This window comes from Sorex fumeus, unplaced genomic scaffold (assembly GCF_029834395.1).
Source record: "Sorex fumeus unplaced genomic scaffold, SorFum_2.1 ptg000030l, whole genome shotgun sequence".
NCBI classification, from domain to species: domain Eukaryota; kingdom Metazoa; phylum Chordata; class Mammalia; order Eulipotyphla; family Soricidae; genus Sorex; species Sorex fumeus.
In genome coordinates this window covers 27,400,937-27,414,847 of record NW_026606087.1, presented here as the reverse complement: position 1 = coordinate 27,414,847, position 13,911 = coordinate 27,400,937, and the positions used below count along the sequence as shown (strand labels likewise).

The following is a 13,911-nucleotide window of genomic DNA, read 5'->3' as shown; positions in this document are numbered from 1 at the left end:
TATTTATATTATGCCACTTGAGTTTTGCAAAGCAAAAAGACCCTATTCATTATATCTTGTGTAGACACTTTTTATTTGACATGTGTGGAAGCTTAAACTCCAATAGGATCTGTATCTCATCAATATAGTGATACTGCAAGTCAAATTGAGTTATTTCCTATCTGAATTCTAAACTTTTCACACTTTTCTATTTGTGACCCATGTAAATCAGCCCTCCTCATATTTTATCTAATATATTCAACCGTTCCATATCACTCCATAAAATTAATACAAACTACAGCATCAAAATATAGCATTAGCATTGACTATGTCTTAAGATGAACTATGTGTGTGGCCCAAACACCCAAAAAAAGGAAAAAAAGAAAATGGGGTAAATGAACATATGTCTTAAGATGAACTATATTAATCTTCTACATATCCTATGAAGATTCTGTACCACCAATTCACTTTGTGACTTTGAAGAAAAATACTAAGTGTTTGAACATCCATTCTCTCCTATATAACATGAGTAGCTTGGGTTATAAAAGAGATAGCAAGTAGATTTAATCAAGATTTCTACTCTGAGACCAGATATAGTATAAGGGTTAAAACCCTGTCCTGCATGCAGACAATCCCAGTTTGATACTCAGCCTGTTTGCAAGAGGAGTAAGCCCTCAGCACTGCCGAGTCTGGCCCCCAAGCCAAACCAAAAGAGGGCTAAATCAACAATAACAAGAAAGAAAATCCTACAACTCTATCCAATTGATAATAAGGATCTGAGAGTTGTATTTAAAAGTGTTGGAACCAGGGGTGGAAAGATACACAGTGGTCCATGCCTTGCGTACAGTTGTTCCTGGCACCAAGGGCCTGATCTCTTTAGGCCCCTGTATTATTGAACAAGAACCAGAAGAGATCCACACTTCCTAAGCACAGCCTGGGAACAACCCAAAATAAATAAAAGAGTTGATGCTCAGTCATAACGCAGGCAATGTTCACTATGTGATGCTTGTCAGAGGCTCAAACTAGGAGATCTCTACATACTTGCCCTCTGTGCACATGAAAACCACATCCTTTTTCCACACTAATATTATTTGGCTCAAAGGCCTATTTTTTCTTAATAATCATTAAATGCAGCCATTAAACACTCCATTTAGAACATGAAGTATATTGTCTCTGATCTTCACTTCCCTCCTTTCTTTCCTAGCTTCCAAAAATTCCTGAGAATCTTGATTTGCTTTGCTTTATCCTAAGGAACTCTGGGAGTCAGATTTGAATCACCCTATTGTATCTTGTTTTCTGCATCAGTACCAACTGTTTTGTGAAGACTGTTCCAGAGGCTTCTGCTAAGTCCCCACATGCTGTTCTCCCACTTTCAGCCCAACAGTGCCAGCACAAGTATAAGTCATAGATTGTACCTTTCTGTCAGCTGTTATTTCTGAGTACCAACACCTTCTGAGCAAAAAATAGAAAAACTACGAAGGATGACTATTCTGTGGAGATGACACAGCAGCTTTTTATTGTTTTTTTAAGTTGGTGTTTATTGCTAGAACAACTGCTGGCCTCTGGGTTGGGTTTTTATCTCTACCTCCCATCCTTTGTTTATTTGGAAGGGTTGCCCACCGCCCTTTACTCAATCCCACCTCTCAAACCCTAGGCACCCACAGAGAACTCTATAGCTCTTGATTTTTGAGACAATCTTTTTTATACCTTGAGTCTTGACTCCACTTGTTCCTAACTGAGGAAACAGCCAACATTAACTCGTCTGAGCCTCAGCTTCTTCATTTAGCAAATAGCTAATGTTTGGAGACTCTTTCTTAATGGAAATACCAGTGAAAAACAGAAGCTGATGCATACAAAAAAACCCTTGGTCACTTTCTGCCCCTGCTTCAACTTTTTACCCCCCGCTCTAGGTCTTTTCCCATTGTCTAAAGGGCTTTTCATTCTTCAACATGGAAATAGAATTGGGTGTAAGTTGCTGAATTCACAGCTTTATATACCAGCACTTTACTTTCTGCAGTTTCCCTTATGAGCTACCCAAGTGTCACAGGGTCTGGAGGATTGAGATGAACCTTAGCTGTTGTTCCTAATGCCCTTTTGCCTTTCTGTTTGTAAGCTACCATGTAAACCAAAAAAGTGGTACATAAGCCAAGACAGGCCCTTCTAACAAGGTGAATTGAAGCCACGTTGCTTCTTCCTAGTTTTCTTGATGACTAATTAAATATCCCAACAACAAATGTTTTGTTGAAATCTTGCCTTTGAAATGTCATGCAAGGCCACTGGAAGGTGATTCTGGTGTAAACATGATGTTCTATTTCTTCAGAGAAAACCTCACTTCCTAAAGGAAAAAAATATGAGTAGAGTAGAACTTGTCTTTGACCTCAATTGTTCATTCAGTTTTCTACCATGGAAATGAGAAAAACAATGTTTTCTCATTAAGAAAATGACAAGATCCAATGTCTTTGCTACTCTTTGTTAAGCAGTGGAAACACAGTGCTCAATGGAACCCAGGCTTGACCTTGCTGAAACTCCCAGCCTAGAGCAGAGACTTGCGTGTTCCATGAGCAGTTTCAGTCAGCAATTCAAGACGTCTGCCAGGCTTCCATCCCTAACTATTCCTTTCCCTTAACTCTAATTGTCTGCATTTCAGTGATGTCAGCCCTTTTCCCCCCAGAACTTGGCAATTAATGACATGAGGGTCAAGAGGTGTGGAAGAAAGTCTAATCTCTAAATTTCAGGTCCCTTCATGGATTAAAGTGGAGTAATTTTATTCCAGATATTTTTAAATGTCTCATTCCTCATATACCAAATCCCTGTCCAGGGTAAATTCCGTGAACAGTAGATGCCCTGTGGAAGCATCAAAGCCTGGTCTTCATCCCTTTAGGGAGCATTTTACATAGCAGTGCCATTCTGAACCAGGCCTTACAAAGGGTGAGGAAGAACGTCTAGGCTAATCCTACTGCTTGTAAAAGTTATGCATTCTTGGATCTACTCACCATCAGCTACCTATCTCCAGGGAAGACCTCTATACTTCAGTTTTATCCATATAATGCTTAATTTCTCAAAATTAGTTGTCCTGATGAAAACTGTCATGTATTAAAACATATAACATCAATTCCTCCACAAAGTAAACTTGCCTCCCTCCAATCCACCCCTGCCCCTGATGCTGTGAGTAATGAAAGAAGAGCATACGGGGTGGAGGGCTGGATGTTAGGGGTGATAAGAAAATAAACCATGATATTCACTGTCCATCATTTTTAGGAAAACTTAATTTGTATTACACTTCTCCATAAACAGCTGGCAGGAAATTCTTTTCAAAAACCCTAAACTATTTCCCCTTTAAAAGGTAGTCCTAGAACGAATGCAAATAAGGATAGGTCTTTACATGTCTGCAGCTGGAACCAGAATAATCTCAGGCCAATTCATGATCTGTGTAAAACAGACTATTAAAAAAATGCCTACAACTATTTTACTTCTATGACTACTTGTCTCTGTTACCTTGAGACCCACTGTCAATCAGAAGGTTTACAACAAAATGTCATTGGAGCAGTTTCCACTATACTTTCATTACACGTTCTTCCTAAATTATCTTTCCAAAGGAAAAATTATGAGACTAGACTTAGCAGTGCATTTCGGTTCTGCCCAGTTTTTCAGTCTTTTGGGGTTGATGCAGTACTTTCCTGATTAATTATCATTAGAATAAAAATCTTTATGCATACATGGGTGAAGGTTTTGTATCATAAATAAAACAAGAAGCCACTTTTGAAAATGTGCTTCTTTGGGAAATAGAAAAGAAAATGAAATAAAATGCAGAAATTCTAACAGTATATCAGTAAACCCTTGGATAGTTGACTGCAGATAGCTAATAGCTGACTTCCAGATATTAAGAGTTACAGCCATCAATAACCTAATAGTGACACAGTGCTAAGGAAGCTTATGAAGATAAAGGGAATTTTTAATAGTTCAAGGAGAGAGAGAGAGAGCAAAGGAAGATTACCCCTAAACTATATCCCATTTTCCAAGCATGTAGCTGTTATGTTTGACTGTTAGTTCACTGCAACATTTCTTTTTTTCTCTTCTTAGGAGGGCAAGAAGACTTCATTCTTTCTTATGAACCTGTCACCAGGCAGGAAAGTAAGTTTCCCAGCATGCTCTGTCTTGTTTCTGATTTTCAGGCCATAACAAGTAACACTTTTGGGGGAGGAACAGTAAAGTAAATAAACTCGACTTTCTCCTTCGCTGCCCCTCGATTGGACCTTGCTGTTTCTTCGGTCTTGATAACCAAGCAGTTTATCGGAGCTTGGGTAGTAACAGCTTCCGAAAGAAAGGGGAGTTGACCAGATTCTCAGCGAGTTCTGCCCAAGTTCTCAGTGGGAAGGAACATACCCTGTTTCCCTAGGGTTCCATCTACAGACCGAGTGGAGAATATCTCCCGGGAGACTGAAGTTACTTCAGCCTGGAGAAGGAGCTTCTTAAACTACAGACCACCATCTGTTGGTGGATGATCTTAAGCTATAAAACCACCATCTTTTGGTGGGTGATCCCAGACCCTACGCTTTCGTCTTGAAGGTAGAATAGCAAGTCACTTGGCTATTGACAAGAATGTTGCAAAGGATGCCCCAAATTCCTCTAATCCCCGGATTAAGAGGATTAGGAAATCCTGGCAGAGTAAGAAAAATATTTAGATCCAAGGAAAGGTGCCATTGCTACCAACAACTCATTTTTAAAACATCATCTGAATAATAGGCAGGTAGTTGCCTTGGCATCGTTCTCTTCCACTCACTTGAGATTCACTAGCTGTTTGGATATCACCTAAGAATAAGCAAAAACCCTCCAAGTGTTTAATTTCATATCAGACACTTCATTTGCTTTTGGCTGTTACTAAGTTCTAGAAAATATACATAGGCAGAGAATACTACGGAATATTAAATATCATTTTCCCAAAGCAGGGATTATGTGGGCAATTGTTCCGAAAAAATTAATACCCTCGGTATCTAATACATGTTTGACCATTTCTAGTGAAAAATAAACCTTACAGTATTATTTTTCAGTGGTTTCCAAGTCATATTCTTCATCTACATGTTGCTTTCACTCTCTTAGTAACCTATACCAGGCCAGTTATTATCCTGGGCCCCATGAAGGATCGCATCAATGATGACCTGATATCTGAATTCCCTGACAAATTTGGTTCCTGTGTGCCTCGTAAGTAACACATTTGTATCTTTTTTTTAAAATTGTATCTTTTTGAAATGATAAAATATCATTCTTTTCATCTAATTCTCTCTTCCTTCAATGGTATCTACCTATTACCTGAACATTCTTTTTATTTGGGGGACTTTGGGGGATTTGTTTGGGGTTTGGGGAATGGTTTTTTTGGGGGGGTTGTGGTTTTTATTTCATTTTCTTTTGTTTTGGTTTGTTTTGGTTTGGTTTGGTTTTGCCTAATAGTGTTCCCTGATACTGCCAGGTTTCGATCTCCTCAAAGCAGGATAAATACACTTTTGTAACTCCCATAGACATTTAAAATAATAACAGATTAATAGTCATTAATGTGTTCCTGTAGATTGAGATGTCCTAACTATCTTTTCCAAAATAATGAGACCAGAAAGATAGCTGTATATTAAAATCATACAGCAGTAGGGTGTTTGCTTTGGACACGGCTAGCCTGGCTGACCCGGGTTCATTTCCTCCACCCCTCTCGAAGAGCCTGGCAAGCTACGGAGGGTATCTCTCGCCCGCATGGCAAAGCCTGGCAAGCTACCCGTGACGAATTAGATGTGCCAAACACAGTAACACTAAGTCTCACAATGGATACATTACTGGGCCCGCTCGAGCAAATTGATGAACAACAGGAAGACAGTGCTACAGGATGTTTTTAGAGTCATGGCGAATCTCAAAGCAAAATCGCCTCTACTGTGCCTTCTTACAGTCCCATGTGTGTTGAGCGGTTGAGAAAAATCAACTACATTAAAGGACATTACAAAGTTAAATCTTCTTGCTTATCTCTGTGGACAATCAATGGGTCTCCTATTCACCCTGACAGTGCCCTGTAGGATTTACCAATTCTACTTCCTGTACTTCCCAGTCCACTCTCTCTTTTCTGTCTGCCTGTCTGTCTGTCTGTCTGTCTGTCTCTCTCTCTCTCTCTCTCTCTCTCTTTCTCTCATACATAGAGCCCTTTGGTGTAGACAAACCCGCAGGAAACCTTAACTTAGTAGAAAAATCAAGCTTTTAAATCTGATCCAAAGATTTCTCTCGCGCTTTACAGTTTCAACCCTTCATGCTTTGAAGCATCTCATATTTCATCATGGTAAACATCACCGGTGATACATAAAAGCAGGAATTGCATGTGACCAATGCACAGACAGAGTGAACTAGGACACTTGCTGGAGCTCATATTCCCAGCAAGGGCTCAAGAGAAAATCCCGCTCTAAAACACATTCCAAGAAAGATTACAGGTAGACAACAGGAGTCAAATCCTAGTCCAGCTACGGTCATTTTTCTTTCTTCCACTTTTGAAAGAAAAAAAGACACTTAAAACACTGGTTCCACTTTACTCAGTCTTCCCTTTCTATTTTTAAATTATTAGTACCAGTATAATCAATGCATGTGTGTTATATAAAACTTGAAAACTGCTAAAAAGGAAGTTAAATAAGAAATATTTAAATGTACAAAATCCCACAGGGTACCAGGAGATAACATCATGATACAGAAATTTGTAGAACCTTTTAACCAGCTAAGAGCTCTCTCCCAAGTCATGAAGGAAACGGAAGCAAACTTTGTAGATTTCCATTTATTCTTTCTTAAATATGCATGTATTTTTCTCCAGTGACTGGGTATGCATACACTCCCTGCTTAATTTTTTTTTGTATCAGGGATAGAACATAGGTTGTTCAAATGCAAGGGAAGCACCCAATTCCCTGTATTATATTCCTAGTCCCGATTTTTTTTAATTCTAAATAAATATTTTGAATGGTTATCTCAACAATTCTTTATTTATGGGCACTTCAAGTTTAGATTTTTTTCTACTTTCCACTGCTACGACTTACCACTAACATGAAATTGTATTTATAATTGTGATTTCTAACTTATAAATTAACATATTGATCTTCAATTTAAAGTTGTGATGATTTTTTTTAAAGATAGATTTCCAATACCTGAGCCCAAAACTGGAAATATTTAGACATTTTTATTCAAAAGGATAGATTTCTTTCTCTTTTTACTAAGATCATTTACTAGATTTACTAAGATGTTTGGCCACTTCTAGTCATGTGGTTATATTTAGGCCCTCATTTACATATTTTCATATTTCTATTATATGCCCATTTAGTCCTCCTAATTATTATGAAACATCATTCTTTTGTTTCTTGCCCCACAATCTGTTACTATGATGCTACATTCCTAAAATAATGAATTTTTTTTAAATTTATAGAATATCAAGTTCTTGTCTGGCAGGTAATCATTTACTGACAGACCAGCTTTTTCCCATCATTACTTATTTACAGACAAGTAGTGACTGCAAAAGTAGGTCTAGAGTATTCTGAATGTGGCCCTTCTGAAATTTCAACCAAATACCCAGTTCTCTCTGAACTCCAGCTGAACATGTTTGTCATGCATCGTTTAACAATGCTTCAGTCACTGAGAGGAAATATTTACATCGATCGTCTGAATAGAATACATAATATAGCCAAGATGTGTTGTAGATTAGATCATCTACATTTGTGTAACTACACCCTATGATACTCTGATACGGACACAGTGACACAATCCTGATGCTTTTTTCAGATCACGTCACTAGAGTTAAATCAAGCATGACTATACTTGGTGCCCTCTCAGTTCTTCATTTAGAAATAGAGTCAAGGTCCGCTCTCCATAACTATACCACTGGACTTCCACCTTGCCAGGCTGTTTCACTTGGGGTGCCCCCGAGGGGGCAGGTGAGACCCCACCTGGCCCCAATGAACCCAGTCTGGGCAGCCAAAAACTTCCAGAACTCAGCCACTGCCAAACTCATGGCCGCTCTCCACACTCTCTGGTGAAGCCTCACCCACAAGCGCATCTACTCCTGGACCATGCGACATCTCGATACTTCAAGCCAAATACTCTACCTGTATTCCAGGATTACTGCACCACATTTGACATTTACAGATATATATTTAAAAAAAACACACAAGGCTTAACCTTTAACAACATGATCGTGATCTCTTACAGAAGGGTTTAATGGCCCCGGGGTGAAATACAACAATCCTCACACTCTTTCCTCTAAGGATACTTTTTTTTCTAGCATTCTCAGCAGATTTTCATAACAATACAAAATATATTATTTCAGTTCGCTTTGGGGCAGGGATTGGGGTCCAGGATGGAAACATCTGAAATATGGTGGTGGGGAGGTATAATGGTGGTGAGACTGGCGTTTGAATACTATGTGTAATCAAATATTGTCAACTACTTTATAAAATAAAAATATTTTTTAAAAAAAGAAATAGAGTCAAGGTCAACGTCAAGTTTTTCTCGGGTACTTCTCTTCTAAAGGATCACATTCCTGTACTGCCTGGGGTATGATGCTGGAAAGAAGCCCTTCCATGTATTTTATCCAGTTTTATACTTGTTTATGAAAAGCAGTTATGCTAAAGTACCTGTTACTGTGCTATGTTCATTCATATCACAAATCTTTATATATCTGTGTTCAGAGTATGGTTAGAATATAGATATCAAGAGAATTTACCGGAATTACTGTTCTTAATTCAATTTTTTGTTGTTTTATAAAGATACGACGAGGCCAAAGCGCGACTATGAGGTAGATGGCAGAGACTATCACTTTGTCATTTCCAGAGAACAAATGGAGAAAGATATCCAAGAGCACAAGTTTATAGAAGCGGGCCAGTACAACGACAACTTATATGGAACCAGTGTGCAGTCTGTGAGATTTGTCGCAGAAAGGGTATGTTCACCAGTCGTTATAGCTCCCATGAAAAGCCCTTTGATAAACTGCATTTGGAAGGTTATTACTCATTCTGACGGCAGTTGTAAATTTTTATTAAATATTCCTTTCAAGATGTCTTAGCAGAACATCCCTTTTGGGCAAGTTTATTCATCATTGTTCTAATCTCACCAATGTCTACTGACAGACTTGAGCAGAGGCTATAAATAGAGAGGCAATTAATGGTTTGAGGTTTATGGAGACTGATATTCCCTTGATTCACTTATCTCTGGTCCTAATACGTGTTGAATTTATTAAGGAAGTTTTGTTACTTCTAATGGTTTAAATCATGATACTGAATTGTATGTGGTAGCAGAAATTATGGGCTGGAGCGATAGCACAGCGGGTAGGGCATTTGCCTTGAACATAGCCGACCCAGCCGACCTGAGTTTGATTCCTCCACCTTCGATTCCTCCACTCCTCTCGGAGAGCCCAGCAAGCTACTGAGAGTATCTCGTCCGCATGGCAAAGCCTGGCAAGCTACTCGTGACGTATTTGATATGCCAAAAACAGTAACAACAAGTCCCGCAATGTTACTGGGCCTGCTCGAACAAATCGATGAACAATTGGAGGAGAGTGACAGTGACAGTGACCGCAGAAATTATATTTTATCTCCATGAAATTGTGATCCTTGCGGCAGAGTAGCTGGATAAAAGAATTGGTCCAGCCTGTACTAGGAAGTTTCAGCCTAAAAGAGATGAATATGCCATGATTCCTTCCTATGAATTTTCCTATGAATATTCCTCAAAGATGGAAAAGAGGAGATTCTTTAAGAGAAAATAGTGAAAAAAAGCACTTAACAGTAGTTTGAAGAATTGCCTGGAGAGAGATTCTAAGCTCCTGTGCACACATAAACAATTTCATAGTAGGGAAAAAAGGCTAAGAACAAATTATATTCTATCATGCAATTAGTATTTGTTGGGTTGCTTTGAACATAACCTATTTCCTCTCTTTGATGTACTTGTTTAAATTTTTTTCTTTTTACTTTATTTAAAAACTGTGCACGTAACACAGTTGTTTCAGGCTTTAAATGTTCCGACACCAATCCCTCCACCACTAAGACCTTTCCTCCACCATTGTTCCTATTTTTCCTACCACCCCCACAAGACTAGTTCTCCTTAACAGGGACAAGATAATTTATTTTATTATTTTGGGTTCTTTTAGATAAGACATATTCATTGTATTTCAAAGACAGGGACATACAAGCATTTGGAGTTAGAGGTGTTTCTGAAGACTCAAACCACTTGAGTAATAAATACTGACAATATTTTTTTTAAAAAAATTATTGAATCACTATGAGATAGTTACAAAGTTTTCATGATTGAGTTTCAGTCATACAATGATCGAACACTCATCTCTCCACCAGTGTACAATTTCCACCACCCTCCCACCACCATCCCCCACCCCAATCCCTGCCTCTATGGCAGATAATTTCCTTCTTAATATCTCTCTCTACTTTTGGGCAGATAATTTATTTTATATTGCTTGCTACAACTAAGTGGCTAATGAATTATTTTTAAAAATAATTTAATAAAAGAAGATTTGTGAAAGTTGTTACATCTCAAATGGTGTCATTAAGTTGTCTGAAGGTTTCCTAAGCTGTTCATTTTTAGTTGAGACTTCTGCGTTACTGTTTTTGTTTATTGAGCTTAGCTGTCTTCTGTACTACTTTTCCAACAAACTTGGTGTGCTCCTACTGAGCTGCCAGTATTGTGGAATTTGGAGGTGTCAAGCAGCTTCCTGTAGGTCGCTCCAGGAACTCCAGATCTATAAAACTGGGTAGATGAGTTTACATGGCAGCAGCTGTGCGTATAGCTGTTGGGGCCTCCAGAAGTAAGAGAGTTAGGAGGTAAGAGGGCTGCCACCCCCACTTTGAGAAGAGCTCAGTTTTGAGCCTGAAAACTGATATACCTAAATTTTTTTAGAAGAAATTTTCAATCCTATCTGAAATTAAACTAAGAAGTGGCATCCTATCTTTATATTCTATCAGTTTACTGCTTCTAGACTGTTTCCTAGATAATTGCATCTTTCATCAACTTTAAACATGTAACAATCTTTGTCAAATTGGTAATTAATCAAACAGTATTTAGATTTTGTTTGTTTTGGGCAGCCATCGGGGTAAGGGAGGCTTGGGGACATTCAGCTGTGCTCAGGCCTTACTCCTGTGTTCAGGGATCACTCCTGGCAGTGCTCAGAGGATAATACGTGGTCCAGGGGTCTAAATGAGATTGGTTCTCTGTAAAGCAAGTGCCTTAACCACTGTCCTATCTCTCCAGCCTGCTTTTAGATATTTCATATAGCTTCTGTCTTTCACGGATAGAAAATTTGGAACTTATTATAAGTGATAACGGACTTAAATCATGTTAGTTTGTTCCTCCATGAGAGTTCAAGTATTCACAGAATTCTGTTCATTTTCTTGTGAATATTACAGATGAGATTTTATCCCCTATTATTGATTTGGGATTAATCCTATCTGCATAACTTGCTTTTTCTTTTATTGTATAAATTTCCTCTAGCTCAAACCTAATGAGACAGTTTCTTTCCAGGAGGTAGAATATAATGTGTGGTAAATGTATCCACTTTTCTAGAAATACTTTGAGCTTGCTCTGAGCATTTATTACACTGCAAGTTCAGTTAAATGAGGTATGCTATTATGCAACAGTGGTTCTTGTTATTAAAAAATAAGATATTTATATACTTGTGCAAGCCTCTGACTCAGCATTTAGTATATATATATATATATATATATTGATTTTTTAGATAATATTTTTTGTATTCATCCTTTGCTAAACTGATTACACAGAAGGAAGGATGCAAATAAGCACTTAGCAAAGGCTGATGGAATTGCTCTAAATTTGAAAGATTACCATTCTTCAGGGCTGAAGCAATAGCACAGCAGGTAGGGCATTTGCCTTGCACGCGGCCAAACAGGCTGACCCAGGTTTAATTCCTTCACCCCTCTTGGAGAGCCCAGCAAGCTATCGAGAGTATCTCGCCCACACAGCAAAGCCTGGCAAGCTCTCTGTGACGTATTAGATATGCCAAACACAGTAACAAGTGCCACAATGGAGACATTACTGGGCCCGCTCGAGCAAATCGATAAGCAATGGGAGTGACAGTGACCATTCTTCAAACTCTATCATTGAACAGGGTAAAATAATAAAGTTATCTGTCTACTTCAGCCACTGATTCTGTCAGCATTCAAGTCAGGTCTGAGTTCTCTAGCACTGTGACTTTGGGCAAGTTAATTAATATTCCTAAGACTTTGTCTTCTCTTCTGTAAAATAGAGTGGCAGATATAAAGATTTGGGGATTTCTTCTTGACAATTATCTTCAAGAATGATTTATAAACTGCATGAGAATGATCCCAGTTAGATCCCATAGTCTATATTTCTTCTTTGTGCCAAGCATATTTTAAAAATTAAGTGAACTGTGGCTGGAGTGATAGTACAGTGGGAAGGGAATTTGCCTTGCATGCGACCAACCCAGGTTAGATTCCCAGCATCCCATATGGTCCCCCAAGCACTGCCAGGAGTAATGCCTGAGTGAAGAGCCAGGAGTAACCCCTGAGCATTACCAGGGTGACTCAAAAAGAAAAAAAAATAAGTGAACTGAGACAACACAGGCAAAATGCTTCTTCCAAGTGGTAAGCAAGCAGTGATAAATTTGTTATTGCAAGCATTCTGTTGTGGTCTGGAATAATCGATTTTTATTTATGTTTTGCTGGAGCGATAGCACAGCGGCAAGGCTTTTGCCTTGCACACAACCAACATGGCCAACTCGAGTTTGATTCCTCACCCCTCTCGGAGAGCCCGGCAAGCTACCGAGAGTATCTCGCCCGCACGGCAGAGCCTGGCAAGCTCCCCGTGACGTACTTGATATGCCAAACACAGTAGCAACAAGTCTCATGATGGAGACGTTACTGGGCCCGCTCGAGCAAATCGATGAACAATGGGAGGACCGTGACCGAATTTATGTGTTGCAGCGACCCTTTATTCAGCCTTTATACCTTAAGTGCCTCTAAAAAAACTGCTTATTTTGTCGTTATCTTTTAGATTTATTTATAGTCATTCTAGATTAACTTCATTTTTTTCTCTTTCTACCAGGGAAAACACTGTATACTTGATGTATCAGGAAATGCTATTAAGCGGTTACAAGTTGCACAGCTCTATCCAATTGCCATTTTCATTAAGCCCAGGTCCCTGGAACCACTGATGTAAGTAGAAAGAGAACCCTACTACTAGCCCCATTCCTTATATCACAGAAAGTTGTTAAAAATTATTTGTCATAAATGTTTATAAATGGAAAATGTTTTGTCTATTTTTACGTCTTTCTTTTAAAAAATAGATGATTTTAAGTTTTTTGAAGCATTCGAAGCATAATGTGAGCATTTCTTTTAAATGTCTTCACACCTGTTTCTTGATTATTATTTTAATTTTACAAGTTCAGGGATGTATGACTTTTGTCGTTTTGAAGATTGTTTTGGTTTGGAAGCAATCTTTGAATGATCTCTTACTTTTGAGAGTTGTACTATGGGTAAATCTTTTAAATGTGTCAATTTTTATAGAGAGAACAGACAATATTTTAGACTCTTTCCTTTGACTTTTCACTTTGTTCTATCATAGAATACTTATGCTCCTTAATTAAAACCTTATACAGCCAATCCCCATAGTCACAAAAGGGGATGGTGTGGGAAGAAGGAATTTAATTCAGATGTAGAACACTATTATCTCATTCCTACTCTGGACAAACTTGCAGGCTATCGCATATAGCCTGCCCACAGGGCAGAGTCTGGCAAACTCCCCATGGCGCACCAAATATGCCAAATACCAGTAACAATGATGGGTCTCATTCTCCTAAAGAGCCTTGAATATAATCTCAGGGCTAGGATGAAAGAGACGTTACTGGGGCCTGCTTGAGGCAATCAACAAATAACAGGATGATGAATGAATGAA

General features: G+C 38.6%; 1 protein-coding gene across 25 annotated transcripts in view; it reads left to right on the top strand.

The window, feature by feature from the left end:
• Positions 1 to 13,911, top strand: part of DLG2 (discs large MAGUK scaffold protein 2) — a 1,600,462-nt gene that overhangs the window by 1,573,966 nt on the left and 12,585 nt on the right. For all 25 annotated transcript variants that reach the window (XM_056115953.1, XM_056115951.1, XM_056115947.1 and 22 more), the window contains 4 exons: positions 4,060 to 4,110; positions 5,077 to 5,178; positions 8,745 to 8,917; positions 13,063 to 13,172. In XM_056115953.1, coding sequence (XP_055971928.1) covers positions 4,060 to 4,110; positions 5,077 to 5,178; positions 8,745 to 8,917; positions 13,063 to 13,172 — 436 coding nt within the window. The remainder of the gene's footprint in view (positions 1 to 4,059; positions 4,111 to 5,076; positions 5,179 to 8,744; positions 8,918 to 13,062; positions 13,173 to 13,911) is intronic.